Genomic DNA, 16,869 nt, shown 5'->3' on the forward strand with positions numbered 1-16,869 from the left:
CTTTAACATTTAAAAAAGTTAGAAATTCACATATATAAGCAGAAAATTAATATATGTACTTATATTCCTTGCAGATGTGAACTGACTTGTAGAACATACAGTAATTTATAACAGTTAATGTAATTCCCTGAATAGTTCTAACACTTGGCATATGGTCAGGTAATAAAGGCTGTCATCTCAGTATTACTGAATGACACGTAACTGGTAAACTTAATGACATAAAGAATAAAAAATGCTCACATTTATCTTAAAGTAAAATGCATAATTGAAATAATCTGCCTCCTATCAGGTAGGATATCATATAGCTTAGAGTAGCTTACTTCTTTTCAGAAATATTTTTGTTTGCCAGATTTTAAATTAATATGTCACTCTGTATTGCCCTAGAGTAGAAACTAATGAAATCTATTCTTTCTTTCTAACCACTGTAAATGACTAATATTATAATGGATATATGAATCCACTTTAAGGCCTGGAAAGCAAACAGGAATTATTTTCATTGAACCATATGTCAAATTAGCATACTAATTTGTTGCTGTTTTTTATATTAATCTAGTGCAGTTGTTTGTCACAATTTAATTACTCATGGTTGAATTTCATCATTTATTTATTTTTGTGATGCTGGAGCACCCAGACCTTCTGCATGCCAGCAGTCATGCTACCACTGAGCCACACCGCAGCCTAAGTTTTTTTCAAAGGTGATACATGACACTTATTCGAAATGAATATAAAAGGTAGTAACAAGATGAGAGCAAAGTCTGCATGTGTTTCTAATACCACATATAATAACATATTAGTATTTCACTCTGTTGTTGGCTGATAATGTCCCCCTGAATCTTTAAATTCTAACCTTTTAAATCTCAGAATTCTATTTAGAGTGAGTCTTTAAAGAAGTATTTAAATTAAAATGAGGTTATTAAGGAAGGCCCTAATATAGCAAGCTTGCATTGTTTCAAGAAAATGAAATTAGGACACAGACAGAAAACCATGTGACACAGGGAAGGTTTGCTGTTTACAAGGCAGTGAATCAAGCCTTAAAGGAAATGAAGTCCACTGACATTTTTCTTGGATTTTCAAACTTTAGATCTATAAGAAAATAAGTTTTTGTTAAGCCACACCCCCCACTGTGCTACATTTTTTTTGGCAGACCCATCAGATTAACATGTACATCTCACAGTGCCAGGTGCTGTATTTCAATTTTGAAAAGAATTTCCTTTTTTTGCGCCGGGGAGATAGCTCAGTGGAATAAGTGTCTGCCTGGCAAGTGCAGGGTACCAGAAAAAAAAAAAAAAAAAAAAAAAAAGAAAGAAAGAAAGAATTATCTTTTTGGTAAATTATCTTAAAATTTTATCACTAAAGCGAAATAATGGATTTGAGCAGATTTGAAACACAAAAACCAAATACCTTAACAGTTCCCCAGATTCATTTTTAAAATCAGTTTAGTAATTTTTGAGCATACCTTGAGGAACACTTTAATGGTGTTATGTGTTTCCCCTTTTAAAGTGTTTAGAAGTAATATATTTGCTTTGTTATCTGTCTTCCATTTTAAACAAAAATAAGTTTTGACCGGTTCACATATTGTAACATAGATTCACATTGGGCAGCTGATAGGCTTTAAAATCCCAAGGCTTTTCCTGTTGGTACGTACAGGGGCAGAAAGGTGCGATGGCTTTTGTCATCATCAGGCATCACAACCAGTATTCCTTTAACAAAAGGCAGGTTAACGTGATAAAACTGTGGCAAAGTTATTTAATTAAAGTTTTTATGTGACATATGAGGCTTCAGAAATGAAGACCCAGGAAGAAATGTTCATTTTATGATTAAGTTCTATGAAGAAAGAACATCTGTGTCAAATTGTGATTGAAAAAAAATGATTTGATCCAATGAGAATAGATTGAGAGTGAAACCCAAAGAAGGCGTTTTCACTCAGGCTTTTCTTGACCTTTCTGTGTAGCATTCCTTTCCCATAGGATGGGGCGTCTCCTTTACACGAGGCTCTTCAAGGTGAAAGAAAAAGGAAGGGTAGCCTTTGTAGGAAGTGAGGAGTTCTATCTCCAGTGACTTGCCAGGTTGAAAAGAAATTCTGAGAAACTCAAGTTGGGTGACAAAGAAGGATAAAAGGTAGAAAGTTGGAGATACTGCCCCAAAACCTTCCATTGCCCTTCAGTTCAAAGTCCTCAGCCAGGCACGGTGGTGCACAGCTGGAATACCAGCACTCGGGAGACTAAAGCAGGAGGATCTTTGCAAGTTCCAGACCAGCCTGGGCTGCAGAGTGAGCTCAAGGCCAGCCTCAACTGCATAGCGAGACCCGGTCTCAGAAGAACAAAACACAAACGAACAAAAAACCCTGAAGTCCTCACTATGCCAAGATACCGTACTGTGCTCTGGGCCCCAACATAAATAAAAATTTTATGAATTATATCCAAACTTAAATAGATCTTAGTCAAAAGATAAAAATACTAATTTCCAGAATTAAATCACTAATTTAAAGTGTTTTCTTACACAGCTAAGCATGGTGGTACACACCTAAATCCCAACACTTGGGAGGTGGAGGCAGGAGGATCACTGTGAGTTCCAGGCAGGCCAGGGCTCTGTTGTAAGTTCAAAGCCAGCCTGAACTACATACCAAGACCCTGTCTCAATAAAATAAAAATAAAAATTAATAAAATGTTACATGTGTTCATGTTTTATTTTTATTAAAACTATAGAATTAAAGACTAATTTAGCATATTTAGTACATATAATAGAAACAGTTTTAAAGTAAAAGAAGCAATAATAATGGTTTTTTGTTGGTGTTGTTTTGTATTTTAGGGAAGGGTCTACAGGGTGTTCAGGGTCTCACTACTAGATTGGATCTTAGTGATCCGCCTGTTTACAGCCTCGCAAGATCTGGGATTACAGGTGTGTGCCACTACTCCCAGTCTCAATTGCTGTCTCATCGCACCCTGTGGGTGGAACCACCAGGGCAGGCCCAGGGATCAAACTGGTGGCCCCTGCGCCTGCTTGCAGTTGATTTAATCCACTGAGCTATTCGGCCGACCCTAACAATAATAATGTTGATGAAAATAGTAAATTGATTCGTACTTACTGTCGGCCAGAATTGTTTGCTTACCATGTTTAATACTCAAAACAATTCTGCATGGTAGATATTACTGCTCCTGTCTCACAGATTTGGAGACTAATGGTATAAGACTTTAAACATTTTACCAACTAAAGCAATGAGATCTGAAAATAAGATACAGATCTGACTCAAAAAAGTGTTTTCTCTAGATTACTACTTCTTAACATTTTTCTACCACTCTCTAAGTCAGTATTTTTGAAAATGTATAATTGCTTATATAGAAGATATATTAAAGATGTAGTCTATTTTACTTACCCTACCCTAAAATATAGCCTGTTTAAGTATTTTAAAATACATGTATGGAAAATATTCTATTTGGGGCAATGATTAAAGATCCATCAAGGAAAACTAAATATAGTATAAAGAGATAATATTCCTTGTTTGTAGTACATTTTACTAAATTGAGAATAAAAATTGGAAGTAGAATGTTTTGGAAGAAATAAAGATTCAGCCAGATTTTGTTTTCTTCAGCACTAGTTTTTGTCATGTTTACCATCTTTCCAGTAAAATTTACATTGTGAAGGAAGAACAGAATCTCATCACAGAAATATGCAGAGGCTTATAAGAGCTAGGGACCAATTTCATGTACCTGCACTGTGGACCAAAAATTAGGTCCTATAAGGACATAAAAGCTATCAGTGTGTCATACTGTGGACTATAACTGATTAAAATTAGGTGAGATTCTTTATATTGTGTTGATAGGGTAGGCTACCCAATCTTGTCTCTGGATAGGTTAACCAATCAGTAAATAACTATTTAATTAGAGAAAGGTAATCGAACTCATAAGAAAAATAGTGGTGTTTTTTTTTAATGTTGACTTCTAGCTATCTTTACATGGTTGAAGGAGAAAGGTAGCGCTCTAGGTTCTCTTCAAAGGTTATTTATTCTATTCGTTAGATTAGATCTCTGCAATAGTTTTTTTTTTTTTTTTAATTTTTTAAGGAAGGGTCTAGAGGGTGTTCAGGGTCTCACTACTAGATAGAACTCATAGTGATCTGCCTATTTACAGCCTCCCAAAGGCTGGGATTACAGGTGCACACCACCATGTCCAGTCTCAATTGCCATCTCAATGTGCCCTAGGAGTGGGGCAGGCATGGCAGGGCCAGGGATTGAACCCCCGCCTCCACTAATTGTTTGATTAGGTTTTTAACATATGAATTTTAGGGGTACACAAACATTTAAACCATAGTAGTTGTCAGAACATTAAAATGTTTCCCCAGACTGCCACACAACATAGGGGGAAAAGTATCTGTTTGATAATTTTCCTTTTAAAGTAAATATAACTTCAATTTGTATGTGTGTGTGTGTGTGTGTGTGTGTGTGTGTGTGTGTGGTGTGTTTATAAAGTGTATCTTCTCAGATGGCTTATGGAATGTGGTATAGGCAAAATATTCTCAGTTTGCATTCCAGTTCAAAGTAGGAATTTACCTCTTTGTGTAATTTTTCTGAAACTTTCTTTTAATTAATTAATTAATTGGTACAGGATCATGCTACACAGCTCAGACATAGTGAACCTGTCTCAGCCTCCCCAACACTGGGATTGCTGGCAAGCCACCACACCCAGTTTTGGTGGCTGCACAGCCAGGACCTGCATGGCATGTGGCACTGGGGATTGAATTCAGGTCCTTGTGCTTGCCAGGCAGGCTCTTAGACTGCCAAGCTATCTCCCCAGCCCCTAAATCTACTTTTTATTGTTGTGGTTGTTGATGTTTTGTTGCAGTTTCTATTATGGAAATATAAGTATTGTACTTAGCTCATGGTTTTGAGATGATATGGAGAGACTGTGTTTATAGAACTACTTTGTAAATAGCAAAATGTATGTATAAATAAGCAATACTTATTAGTTTTCAAGACCAAGATCTATATCAACTTCATGAAATTTTTGTTCTCATGATTTAGAATTACTTATTTTGTTTGATGCTTAGACTTAGGACGTTTAAGTTGTTTTCTTTCTTAGCTTTAGGCATGTAAACATCTCCTTAACAGTTTTTGAAATTCCTTAACATCAAGAAGTATACTTTACCACTGCTAGTTCCTACAGTATGAATAGTATTTATTAAAATAAACTGAAAACTTTAATTCATATGCAGCCTTGTCAAGTTTTGGGGAGTTTTTTTGTAAAAAGTTTTTTACTGGGTAAATCAAGGGCTTTGTAGTTTATTTTGTATTTTGTCTTCATTTTTCATGATTTTTGGATGTTGAATAAAAATATCATTCATTGATAAGTTTCCCCATGTACCTATTTAAAACTTTTTATATAAGGTGTTTTTCCTAAAGATTTTTTATGTTTAAAAATATGTATATGTATAACTAAAGTACTTAGGATCTTACAAAACTGCAGTTTATTCAGCGAGTTAATTCTGTATCACTTTATGTACAATTTTAACTTCTTTCACCATCTGTCCTTTATTCAACAGATGTATTATTGCATTTTGAATGTATTCATCTATACCACCTTACAATTATTTAGAAATTAAGTTCCAAAGATTTGTTTTGTCCTTGTACTGAACATTATTTTTCTTTCAATAATTAGAAATCTAAATAAAGATCCAGTAGATTATGGTTTTGGATTTTGAAAGTATAAATTAAACTCTTCTGTGTAGGTCATTGAGTTGGAAAATCGACTAAAATCTTTTGAGAAAACATCAAAAAAATTAAAAGAAGGAAACAAACAATTAGTGAAAGAAAATGATTTCCTGAAAGCTAGTTTAGAACAGCATAAAGAAGCTGCAGAGAACAGAAAAAAAGAACTTGAACAGCTACTACAGGAGAGTAAAGATGTAGACAAAGACAAAACTAAACTTGAAGTAAAAATCAGTGAACTGGAGAGAGAAGTCACTTCACTAAGGAGACAAGTGGTAGAAGCCAATGCACCGAGAAATGAAAAGGAAGAGCTAATGAATCCAGTGGAGAAATTACAGCCTTCTGAAGGCAAAGCCAAGTCTGAGATGGCCACCACAGACCTGCGAGCTGGAAAATATGATTGTAAGACAACCACGACCAAGGTTAAACTTAAAGCCGCCAAGAGAAAGTGCTGTTCGGGCCCTCACCACACTGTGCTCAATCACTCCATCAAGGTTATGAGCAATGTGTTTGAGAACCTCAGCAAGGACGGCTGGGAGGATGTGAGTGAAAGCAGGTAGGGCTCTCATTAACTTAGCTCTGTGGTGGGGACACTGTGCATATGTAAAGCACTGGCAAATGGAGATTGAATTTCAACTACTGTTGATTTGGTATTCAGAAAAAATACTGTCAGATCCTTTGAAATATCTTGGGAGGTCTTGTTCTGAGCTTATTGACTGAAATTTGCATGCAAAATTAGCCACAACTGCATGAGTATTTGAATAGGTGCCAGGAAACCCAAAAGAAGGCAATGCTTGATTTCTTCCAGTGATGCTATTTTCATGCAGTCATGAGGCTTGAAATTGACAGTTTGGCAGGTTGATTTAATTTGCTGGCCCTTTGCATATTCACCGCTGACAGCTAAGGATTCCCAGGCAAGCCTACCAAGTCGGTTTAGTTATCTTGTGACATGCCAACCTGGGAGGAGAAACATTTTCCCCCCTTAATTTAGTTAGATAAATTTTGAATGACCCATTTCAGCTTGTTACCAGATGTCTACAAGCTGTTTAACATCCTTTAAATTAAGAACCATCTTCACTAATTATTTCATGTATGTATTATGCAAAGTCATTGTACTAACTTTAATTGAATGGTGGTTAAAAATTACTTCTTTAAAGTTATAGCGATTTCTAGTCTTAAAAGTTATTTAATCCCTAGTGAGTAGCAACAGGAGAATACTAAAAATCTATAATATTTCTTTCTTTTACCCATGGCTATGCATTCATACATACACTTAAAATACAAAGGCAAGTGAATGCTAGAACACCTCCTTTTTGCTTTCTTTTAGAACACAGTTCAGTGTTGCCAGAATTATATGCAAAATACTCTGTCATAATTTTTTAAATGCTTCCATGTTTTGTGATCATACATATTTTCTATTTTCTCTAGTTTTTATTTTATTTATAAATCCTTAGTAGTGATTCTGTTTTAGATTTGGGAAGATTATAATTTTCTCAGTCACAGACATAATACTGAAAATTATTTTAGAAACATAGTTCTCAAATTAGCATAGGGACAGAAAGATATATACATTTTTTCACCTATTATGAGGGTTATGACTAATGTCACTATAACAAGAGATAGATTATAAAAGAAAAGCTTAGAGATTTCTTTAACAAAAGTTTTATATAACAGGAGAAACGTCAGATTGATGACTCAGAGAGTCAGGGAAAGCTTTCTAAGTTGATGCTTTAGATTTGAGGAAGAATGCACAATTGTATAGAAATATGATTAGACAAAAGGATGTCATCGAATATGATAGACAAGGTGAGAAAGTAAGGTGTTTCTGTTTGGTTTCTTCATGGCCTCTCTATATGGGATTTCTTACTCCTACATGTAAGGGTAGGATGCCTTCTGGAAGGAGGATCATCTTGTGATCTAGTACAGAGAGTAAAAACCCAGCTTCTGCACAAAGAAGAGGGAAGGTTAGAAGTAACAGGAGGTGCAATCACAATATACAGTGAAGATTTTCTCTTTTCTTTTTTGAGATAGTGTCTTTCTATGTAGTTCTGGCTGGGCTGAAACTTTCAGTGGTCCTCCTGCCTCAGCCTCCCAGCTGCTAAGATTATAGGCATGTGCCATCACACCTGGCTTAGGGTTTAAATTTAAAAAAAAAATTATCGGGGTGAAGAATATAGCTTCGTGGTACAATGCCTGCCTGGCAAGCATGAGGTCCTGAGTTTGATTCCTGGTACAAAAAAAAGTTTGCAAAAATTAAATTATTGTAGTATAAGACACACTGTCACTAATCCTCAAAATACTCCTTGTTGTGAATCTACTTATTCCATAGTTCTTGCCACTTCCTGAGGCAGTATTAGAATCTTTATATGTTTCCAAGGTATGATCAAAAGTGTAGTAAATGCTGCTACCAAGTGCCATTCAAAGGAAATGCACTTTTGGTAACAGTATAGAATTTCTTCATCTACTTTATTCACTATATCCAGCAACTATGCATCTTTTGGTCCTTCCCCAGAGGCAACGTGAACAAACGGTTCTGAGTGATTCAGGACGTCAAGACAGCCATGACAGTGTGACTAAAAGCACTCACCAAAGAGGACTTGTAGACTTCCTGAAGTGGCAATGATTATGGCATAGCGTGTTGCAGTGAGAGTGGTGGGGGGAGTATTCGGAGGGAAATTAATGGACGTGTCTCTTTTATTGTAATATGAAACAAAATTCAGACTGTTAAATGAAGTTTTGCTTTTGATTTTGCTGTGTATATTTAAGTTTTATGAATTGCTTTTAGAGCAGAGGGTTTCTAATTTCTGTCACCTGCCTTGGGGAGAGAAATTCTAGCTTCTCTGACTCACTTTGGGGAGGATGAAGGGTAAGAGACAGCAGATAGCAAGTTAGAGAGACCTTGGCTTTTCAGCTGCTCTGAGGCCTTTCAGTGCCATTTATTTATTTATTTATTTATTTATTGATATGTATTTTTTTAATTATTTGGTTGTTGCAGGGTCTCACTACACAGCTCAGACTCATGGTGATCCTCCTGTTTTCAGCCTCCCCAGCATTGGGATTATAGGCATACACCACTGGACTCTGGCCAGCTCAGCCTGCCTTTGGGCGGGGCTGGCGCAACATGTGGTGCCAGGGATCAAACTGTAGTCCTGCACTTGTCTAAGCAGACACAGTAGTGCGCTGATCTATCCCACCAACCCTTCAGTGTCATTCAGATGAAAGTAGTCAGCCTGCCAAAATACCATGCTTCAGGGTATTGCTTGCTGAACCACAATGCTTATCTGCATATTTTATTATCTGGAGGTCTTACAAAAAATTCTAAAGCCCATGCTATACTTCAGATCAATTTTTTTATAATTTTGGGAGTATATATGGTACCTTTTGAAGCTTCCCAGCTGGTACCACATAAGTTTAAAAACCATTGTTTTAAAAATCAAGAAACTCAAAAGCTTTAAGAAACTTACAGTACAAATTTATAAAAATGAGGCTAGAGGATCAAATCTGCATTCCCATTCCCATACTGATTCGTCCCAGATTCTTTTTCCCTGGCCTCCAAAGCACTTGAAGTTAAAAATCCTACTTAAAACTCACCAAGCATTTATCTATACCTTCAAAAAAATATGCTAGTTTTAGCTACAGATTTTATCTCAGCCATATAGAACAATTAGGCTATTCATAAAGCAGTGGGCAGTTTATATATGAATATATCTTATCAATAAATATGTGGAAAAATAAATACATGAAAGGTAAAATACTTGGTTCTAATACAGGATTATCATTTAAATTGTTTAGCAAAGAAATTCAATTTTACACTTTAAGGATTAAATGGTTACGTTTTCTGCTTGACATAATATTCTTAGGAATCATTCAGCTGCAAAGAATTCTGAAACAGAAATCCTGCAGTGAAATTTTAGGAATTTCAGATTTTCTTTTAGTTTTTCTTACTCTAAAATATAAGGATTTTATTTAGATACTGCGCAAGTAGAGCTTAGTCACATATATATTACTATATTAAATAAGTATCCTTTTATTAATACTTATTTCACAGAAGCTATTTCCACATTCAGTAAAGGGTGGTAACCTTCAAGAAGAAAAACAGAATTTCAGTATCTCTAGAAAATTAAAGGGAAAGGAATTAAAAATTGTGGTAAACTTCTGACCTTCATAAACCTCTTACATACCTCATATATTTGCTCTCTCTACCTTTAGGAAAGGAGCTCCTTCTTAACTCCAGAGTCTGGGAAGAACCAAGAAGTATCTGAATAAATAAGGTGTTTCCCACCTTATTGCACTTAGCTCATATTTGAGGTTGTATTTTTTTTATGAAGGATCCTGAATTGTGTAAAAACCTTACACCAAATAAATCTATATGCTTTCCTTTTGTTAATCAGACTTTTGTTATAGTCTTAGCTGAGAAAATAAGGTAGGGAAAGGAAACCCATCCCCACACACAACTCTCCTATCTTTTAGAATACATTATATATCTCAGCACATTAATAGCATAGAACTTACAGTCAGACTTCTGTTCAATTTCTGACTCTAGCTATGTGACATTCTCTAGCTTTGTGATCATAGGAATGTTACTTGACCTGACTGTCTCCATTTTTCTTCCATACAGTGGGCATAATGATAGAATAATATTGAGGTACATTTTGAGAAATACAATAAATAATGAATTAAAATAATGCCTAAAATGTTAAGTACTAAAGAATGTGTCAATTATCATTACAGTGAATCAGTGTCATGGTTAGTTACCAACTCCTCCAAAACCCCATGTCCAGAATATTATCTGTGTGTTTGTTTGTTTTTGTATTTGTATATTTATTCACTTCCAATGATGGACAAAGATTCTAAAGTGTATACATCTAAACAGAATGGCTCACATAGCAAATATTTGTGTTTTATCAGTTGGCAGTACACTCCCCCCCCCCCCGTGCCATCCAACCCTCTTGGTACTAAACGCACTTTTAAAAAGATTTACCTTGAGCAAGTCGTGTGAAGTTGCCTAGGCTGGCTCAAATTTGTGATTCTTCTTCCCAACCTTTGAGAAGCTGGATTACAGGAGTGTCCTGGTAGGCCCAGCAACACAGATGTTTATGTAGGCCTACATCTTGTTCATTTTTATAGATTCTATAAATGAATCCCTCATGGATATCTCTTAGTAAACTTTTTTAAGCTAAAGGAATTTATTTTTTAAACTGATGTTAATTCTTTTCTTTTGCTGAGTTTATTATATCCATCTTTTAAAATTTTTTTAACTTGTTACTAATTTATTGAAAATCAATAATTATATAGCAAATTAAAAATTGTAGACAAACATTAAAATGTGAAATATATAATATGTAGACAATGAATTTTAGAAAAATATTTCTGAAATGAATATACAACATGATAATAATAGATTGCATATTTTAAAAAATTATTTACAAACTTAAATGAATATGACAATAAAAACTGTCTAAAGTAAACATGAAGAAGAAAGAGTTTACAGATCAGTCATATAATAGTTCACTCTGTGCCAAAATCAAGAAACTTATATTCATATAATTAGAATTCTCAAAGTAGAATGGGGTAGGCAATAAATATTTAAAGATCTAAAATTTCTGAATTTAGTTAAAATTATAGCATCACATTTCCAAGAGAAATGAAACTTTTCCACAAGAAATATGAATAAAATCATACCGAGATACACAAAAATGGAAATGTCCAAAACTAATTGTAAAGAAAAAGATCATTAAAGCATATACATGGAAAAAAATACTAGCTATGGAAGAACAAAATTAAATAGCATCTTATTCCACATTAGAAAAAAAAAAAAGGAGCAAGTGGGTAAGAAACTAGACTTATTTATTCAAAGGACTGAAAAAAAAAAGATCTGTCCTCACTGAATTTTATGCTTAGCAAACTTAACTTTGAAAACTAAAAGTAAAATATTTTCCAGTTATACAAACTCAAAATATTCTAATACCTCCACATGTAGCATATAGAAAAATAACAAAGACATTAATCCAGAAGGCAAGAAAAATTGCTGTATGGTACTGGATAAAGAATAAAGAGCTCTCAAAGTGGTAGTTATACAGGACTATGTGAAATACATTAGGCGAACCCATTTAAAAGGTAATTGAAGATTTCCACAAAACAGTATCAATCTTACATCATGTTTTGTATGTATTTTTTTTGTGTGTGTGTGTGTGTGTGTGTGTGTGTAAAAGACAAGGAAGAACTAATATAAAGTCAATGGAAAATGGAAATACACTTTTTAAAGTTTCTAATACTAGGAAAAATATCAAACCACGTCTTATAAGTATATAGTAAGTCAAAGAAACTATAAATGATAAAACAAAAATTAAAATTAAAAAATATTCAGAAAATTAAATATTAATTCAAAATTAAGTATTTCAAAATGATATTCAAAAATTAAAATTAAATTGTGAGTCCTACTAAGAGGCCAGAATGTAGTGTATCATATATATGAATCTGTGATCAAATCAGGATACTCACATAGTATTTGATTAGGTTAATATATACAAAAATATCAACTAAGAGAAAGTTTTCATGATAGTAAAGAATTACTAAGAATAAAACATAACAAAAATACTGGAATGGCAAATATATGACCAGCACTTCTAACAGTTTGGGGATAGGATATCACACAAAGTTCTAGTATGTGGTGGACGTGGACAATGTCGATGACACTGGTGGCCAGGTGTCACTTGTGGGACTGAGCTATTTCCTTGATGCCCACCCTGTAGGCTTGGACAGAATCATGACCCATAGGGTGCAGAAGTCCATTTGTAGAGTATGCTGATGGAAATATTTTGCTGCAGTATACAAAAAAATATTGAAAGACTGACTGCTGTTGTATACCTCTTTTTCTCCTGTGTTTGTTTGCCTTATTTGGTGGGTTCTTTCTGTTCTCATTCATGGAGCTGTGGTCATTTTGATCCCTCTCTAGAATATCTTTTAGTAGTCTGTGTAGAGTTGGCTTTGTCATCATGAAATTCTTTAGTTGCTCTTTGTCATAGAAGTATTTCACTTCTCCATTGAACTTAAAAGAGAGTTTTGCAGGGTATATCAGTCTGGGTTGGAATTTCTTGAAAGACCTGACATACTTTGCTCTGTGCTCTTCTTGACTTGATGGTTTGTGAAGAGAAATCTGCCATTCTTCTTTTTTTTTTTTTTTTTTTTTTCCAGAACCGGGGATTGAATTCAGGCCCATGCGCTTGCCAGGCAAGTGTTTATTCTACTGAGCTATCTCCCTGGCCCCAACCTGCCATTATTCTCATGGGTTTTCCTGTAAATGTGAGGTTTCTTTTCTCTAGTGGCTTTTAGTATACTGTTCCTGTGCTGAATTTCTAGGATCTTGATTATTATATTTCTGGGTGTGTTTTTAATTGGGTTGATGTTATGTGGAGCTCTATATACTTCGGTTACCTGAATGTCAGAGTTTCCTCATATTTGGGAAGTTTTCTGCTATTACTCCTGCCCATATTCTTTTTATATCATTTGTATTGACTCTTTCCTTATCATTGATGCCTATTAGTCTTACGTTGTTCATCTTTGCATTGTCTTGCAAGTATTGAATTATTTTTTTCCTGCATCTTAGTTGTTTTTAAGAGATCTTTTCTTACCTTTTCACTAGCTGCAATGGTGTCTTCAAGGTCCGAAAGTTGATTTTCACTTTCATTCAAATGGTTTTGCCAGCTTGTGATTGAGGTTTCAATTTCCTGTATAGCACATTGATTCTGCTTCATGCATTCTATTTCTTTCCTATATTGTTCATTCAAGGATTCCATCATTTTTCTATTCTCCTCTATTTTTTTTATCAGTGTCTTCTTTAGAAGCACTTAGTACTTCTTTCATTATACTTATCATTTATTTTTTTACTTCAGAAATTATTTCTGATCTGATTTCTTCTATGCCTTTCTGCAGTTGTTTCTTTACCTCAGACACTATTATTTCAGAGATTTCATATATGTACTTTCTGATTTCTTCTATGCTATTGTCTCCTGCATTTCTTCTAGGTGGGCTCAGGTCCTGAGAATACATTTTGTCATTTTTTTTACAATGTATTCATTATTGAAACCGTCCTATTAATCAGCTTTAAAACTGTCTCATTGCTATTTGTTTCTCAATAAAATTAATTTTAAAAAAAGAGTTGCCAAAGTCCCAACAGTTTCAGCATTGCTGAAAAGTCCAAGTCCCAAGTCTCCTCCAAGATCCAAGGCAAACTCAACTGTGAACCCCTGTACAAATGAAACCCTAAACACTTGCAACATTCAAAGGCACAAGATAAACACTACCATTCCAAGAGGTACACACAGCAGGATACCAAGCATGGGACCAACACGAGTCCAAAATCCAGCAGGGCAAACATTAAATCCTCTAGGTCCTTGTGACGTTGAAGCAATTTGTGCCATATTGTGAGCTCCATGTGGTTCCACCCCTATAGCACTCGTGGTGGTAGCGCCCATGGCTTCTCTCTTAGGTTGGCTTTGCTCCCTCCTTGAAGTTTCCCTTAGAGATACACATTCCTGGCTTTTCCAAACTTCTGGGGTTTCCACTAAATAGGCTTCTCATTCACAGCTTCACACACTGCCCTCTCAGGGGCACACTGCCTGGCCTCCGAGGCCTTCTTCTGAAATCGAGGTGGAAGCTGTCTTAACTTCAGAACTCCTGCATTCTGAATGTGCCTAAAACCATTGCCAAATAGATGATGCCAAGGTCTGCTGCCAGCTGAGTAGTAGCCAGGTTTTCCTCTCTCTTGGCTGTAGGGGTCAGGTACCTGGATGACTGAGTACTCTGACCTTGCTTCCAAGGAATACTTTCTCCACACCTGTGCCATTCAGGAACCTGGTATGGCTGCTGCTGCCATTCTGGAGCATCTTCTTTGCCATTTTGTATAGCATTGTCTTCTGAGCTTTGGTGTAGAGTTTTGGTAGAGTTATTACCTTAGCACCAGGTCCGGATCTACCGAGTTCAAACTCATCCAGATGGATGTGGCTTGGGTCTGGCTGCTGTGCTCCACTTCTTCCTGTTGCAGCCCTTGGAAGTGAGTCCACTGTGCCACTCTGGCAAGATGTTCTGCTCCTGGATCAGTACCTCCCACTCCCCCCACAAAAAAAATAGGATTTGTGATAGTGGCCATCCTTGTTTTGTTTCTGATTTTAGAGGGAAAATTTTTAGTTTTACCCCATTTAGTATGTTAGTAGTTGGTGGATTTTTATATCTTGTGAATTCAGTTTTGGTAACTCATGTGTATCTAGTAATCTGTCCAGTTCTTCTGTATTTTCCATTTTAGGATGAAGGTTCTCAAAGTAGATATTCATTATCTTCTGGATTTCTAAAAGAGACATGGTGATTTAATCCTTTTCATTCCTAGTTGAATTGATGTGATTCTTTTCTTTTTTGATAAAGTTGGCTAAGGGTTTATCAATTTTATATAATCTTGAACCAATTCTTTGATTCATTGTTTTCTTTGTATTGTTTCCGTAGTCTCTAGTCTATTAATTTCTTCTCTTATCTTTATAATTTCTTTTCTCATATGAGCCTTGGGTTTGAGTTATTCTTTTTCCAGAAGTTTGAAGCTCAACATTACATTATTTCTTTAAGCTTATCTTATTTTCCTGATGTGAGAATTAATCACTATAAATTTCCTTCTTAGTTCTCCTTTCATTGTGTCCTATAAGTTCTGATATTGACATTATAATTTAGTTGCAACTCATTTAATGTATTCTTTAATTTCATCTGTGACCTACTGGTTGTTCAGGAATTGTTAATTTCCATGTGTTTATGGAGCTTTGGTGATTTCTGATGTCATTGTCCTGTGATCTCATAATATGTGTGGGATAGCTTCAATTGATTTTCATTTTATTAAGCATGTTCTATGAGCCAGTATGGGATCATTGCAGAGAACATCCCATTCCCAGCTTGGAAGAATGTGTATTTTGCTTTGGGGGGTGGAATGCTCTGTAGAAGTATATGAGATTCATTTGGTCAAAGGTTTGGTTCAGTTCTGATTTTTGTGTTGATTTTTTTGTGTAGTTTAGTCTATTTGCATTAAGGTCTCAAAATACAATTATATTTGGTTTTTTTTATTTTTTATTTTTTGGTACCAGGGATCAAATTCAGGATCTTATGCTTGCCAGGCAGGCACTTATTCAGTGAATATATGTTTATGATTGTTTTCTCTTCTTCTTGGCATTTTTTTTCTTAACAAGTAGGTAGTTTTTCTTTGTCTCTTTTGATCAGTTACTTGACTTGAAGTAACTGATCACTTTGTCATCAAATAAAATAGCTACTGTGACATTTCTTTGGGTTCCTGTCACATGAGTTTTTCATTCTTTGATTTTTCAGTCTGTGAAATTATTTATCAATTAACTATGTTTCTTGTATGCACATGTTATTGGATAGTGTTTCTTAATCCTGCTAGCTTGTTTTGGTTGTTAAATGAATTGAGACCGCTTACATTGATGGTTATAACTGATATGTATTGGCTTATCATTGATTTATTGGTTTTTTGTTGTTGGTTTCCTGTCTTTATCCTCTTTTGAATTTCTTGCCTTGCCTAGTGGTCTTGGTCTCGGTCTCTCTCTCTCTCTCTCTCTCTCTCTCTCTCTCTCTCTCTCTCTCTGTTTTTATTTTAGAGAAGGGTCTAGAGGATGTTAAAGGTCTCACTGCCAGATCAGACTCATAGTGATCTGCCTGTTTACAGCCTCCCAAGAGCTCAATTGCTGTCTCAGCGTGCCCCGGGGGTGAGGCCAGCTTGGCAGACCTGCAGATCGAACCCCTGGCCCCAGCACCTGCTTGCAGATGCTTTAATCCACTGAGCTATTTGGCTGGCCCTAGTGAATTTTTTCTTCTGGTGGTCTTGGGTTGTGGTCTTCATCACCTCTTCTTAAAATATCCTTCAGAACATTTGTAGAGCTGGTTTGGTGATTTTGGCGGTTTTTTGGTAGTTCTTTGTTATGAAAATATTTTATTTCTACATTTATTTTTAAAGAAAGTTTTTCAGGTTATATCAGTCTGGATTCGTGGTTGTTTTCTTTCAGGACTTGAAATATTTCACTCCAAAGTCTTCCTTTCTTAAGGGCTTATCTTTAGAAGTTTGTTGTGATTTTGATGGCCTATTCTTTAAAGGTGATTTGTTTCTTTTTTCTTTTTTTTTT

At 35.3% G+C, this 16,869-nt stretch overlaps 1 protein-coding gene across 1 annotated transcript in view; it reads left to right on the forward strand.

Annotated features, from left to right (window-relative positions):
- Window positions 1–16,869, forward strand: part of Cntln (centlein) — a 378,305-nt gene that overhangs the window by 232,982 nt on the left and 128,454 nt on the right. Inside the window, exon 16 of the mRNA XM_023715856.1 lies at window positions 5,722–6,257. Within this exon, the coding sequence (XP_023571624.1) occupies window positions 5,722–6,257 (536 nt within the window). The remainder of the gene's footprint in view (window positions 1–5,721; window positions 6,258–16,869) is intronic.

Source organism: Octodon degus, unplaced genomic scaffold (assembly GCF_000260255.1).
Source record: "Octodon degus isolate 3935 unplaced genomic scaffold, OctDeg1.0 scaffold00044, whole genome shotgun sequence".
Classification (NCBI taxonomy): Eukaryota; Metazoa; Chordata; class Mammalia; order Rodentia; family Octodontidae; genus Octodon; species Octodon degus.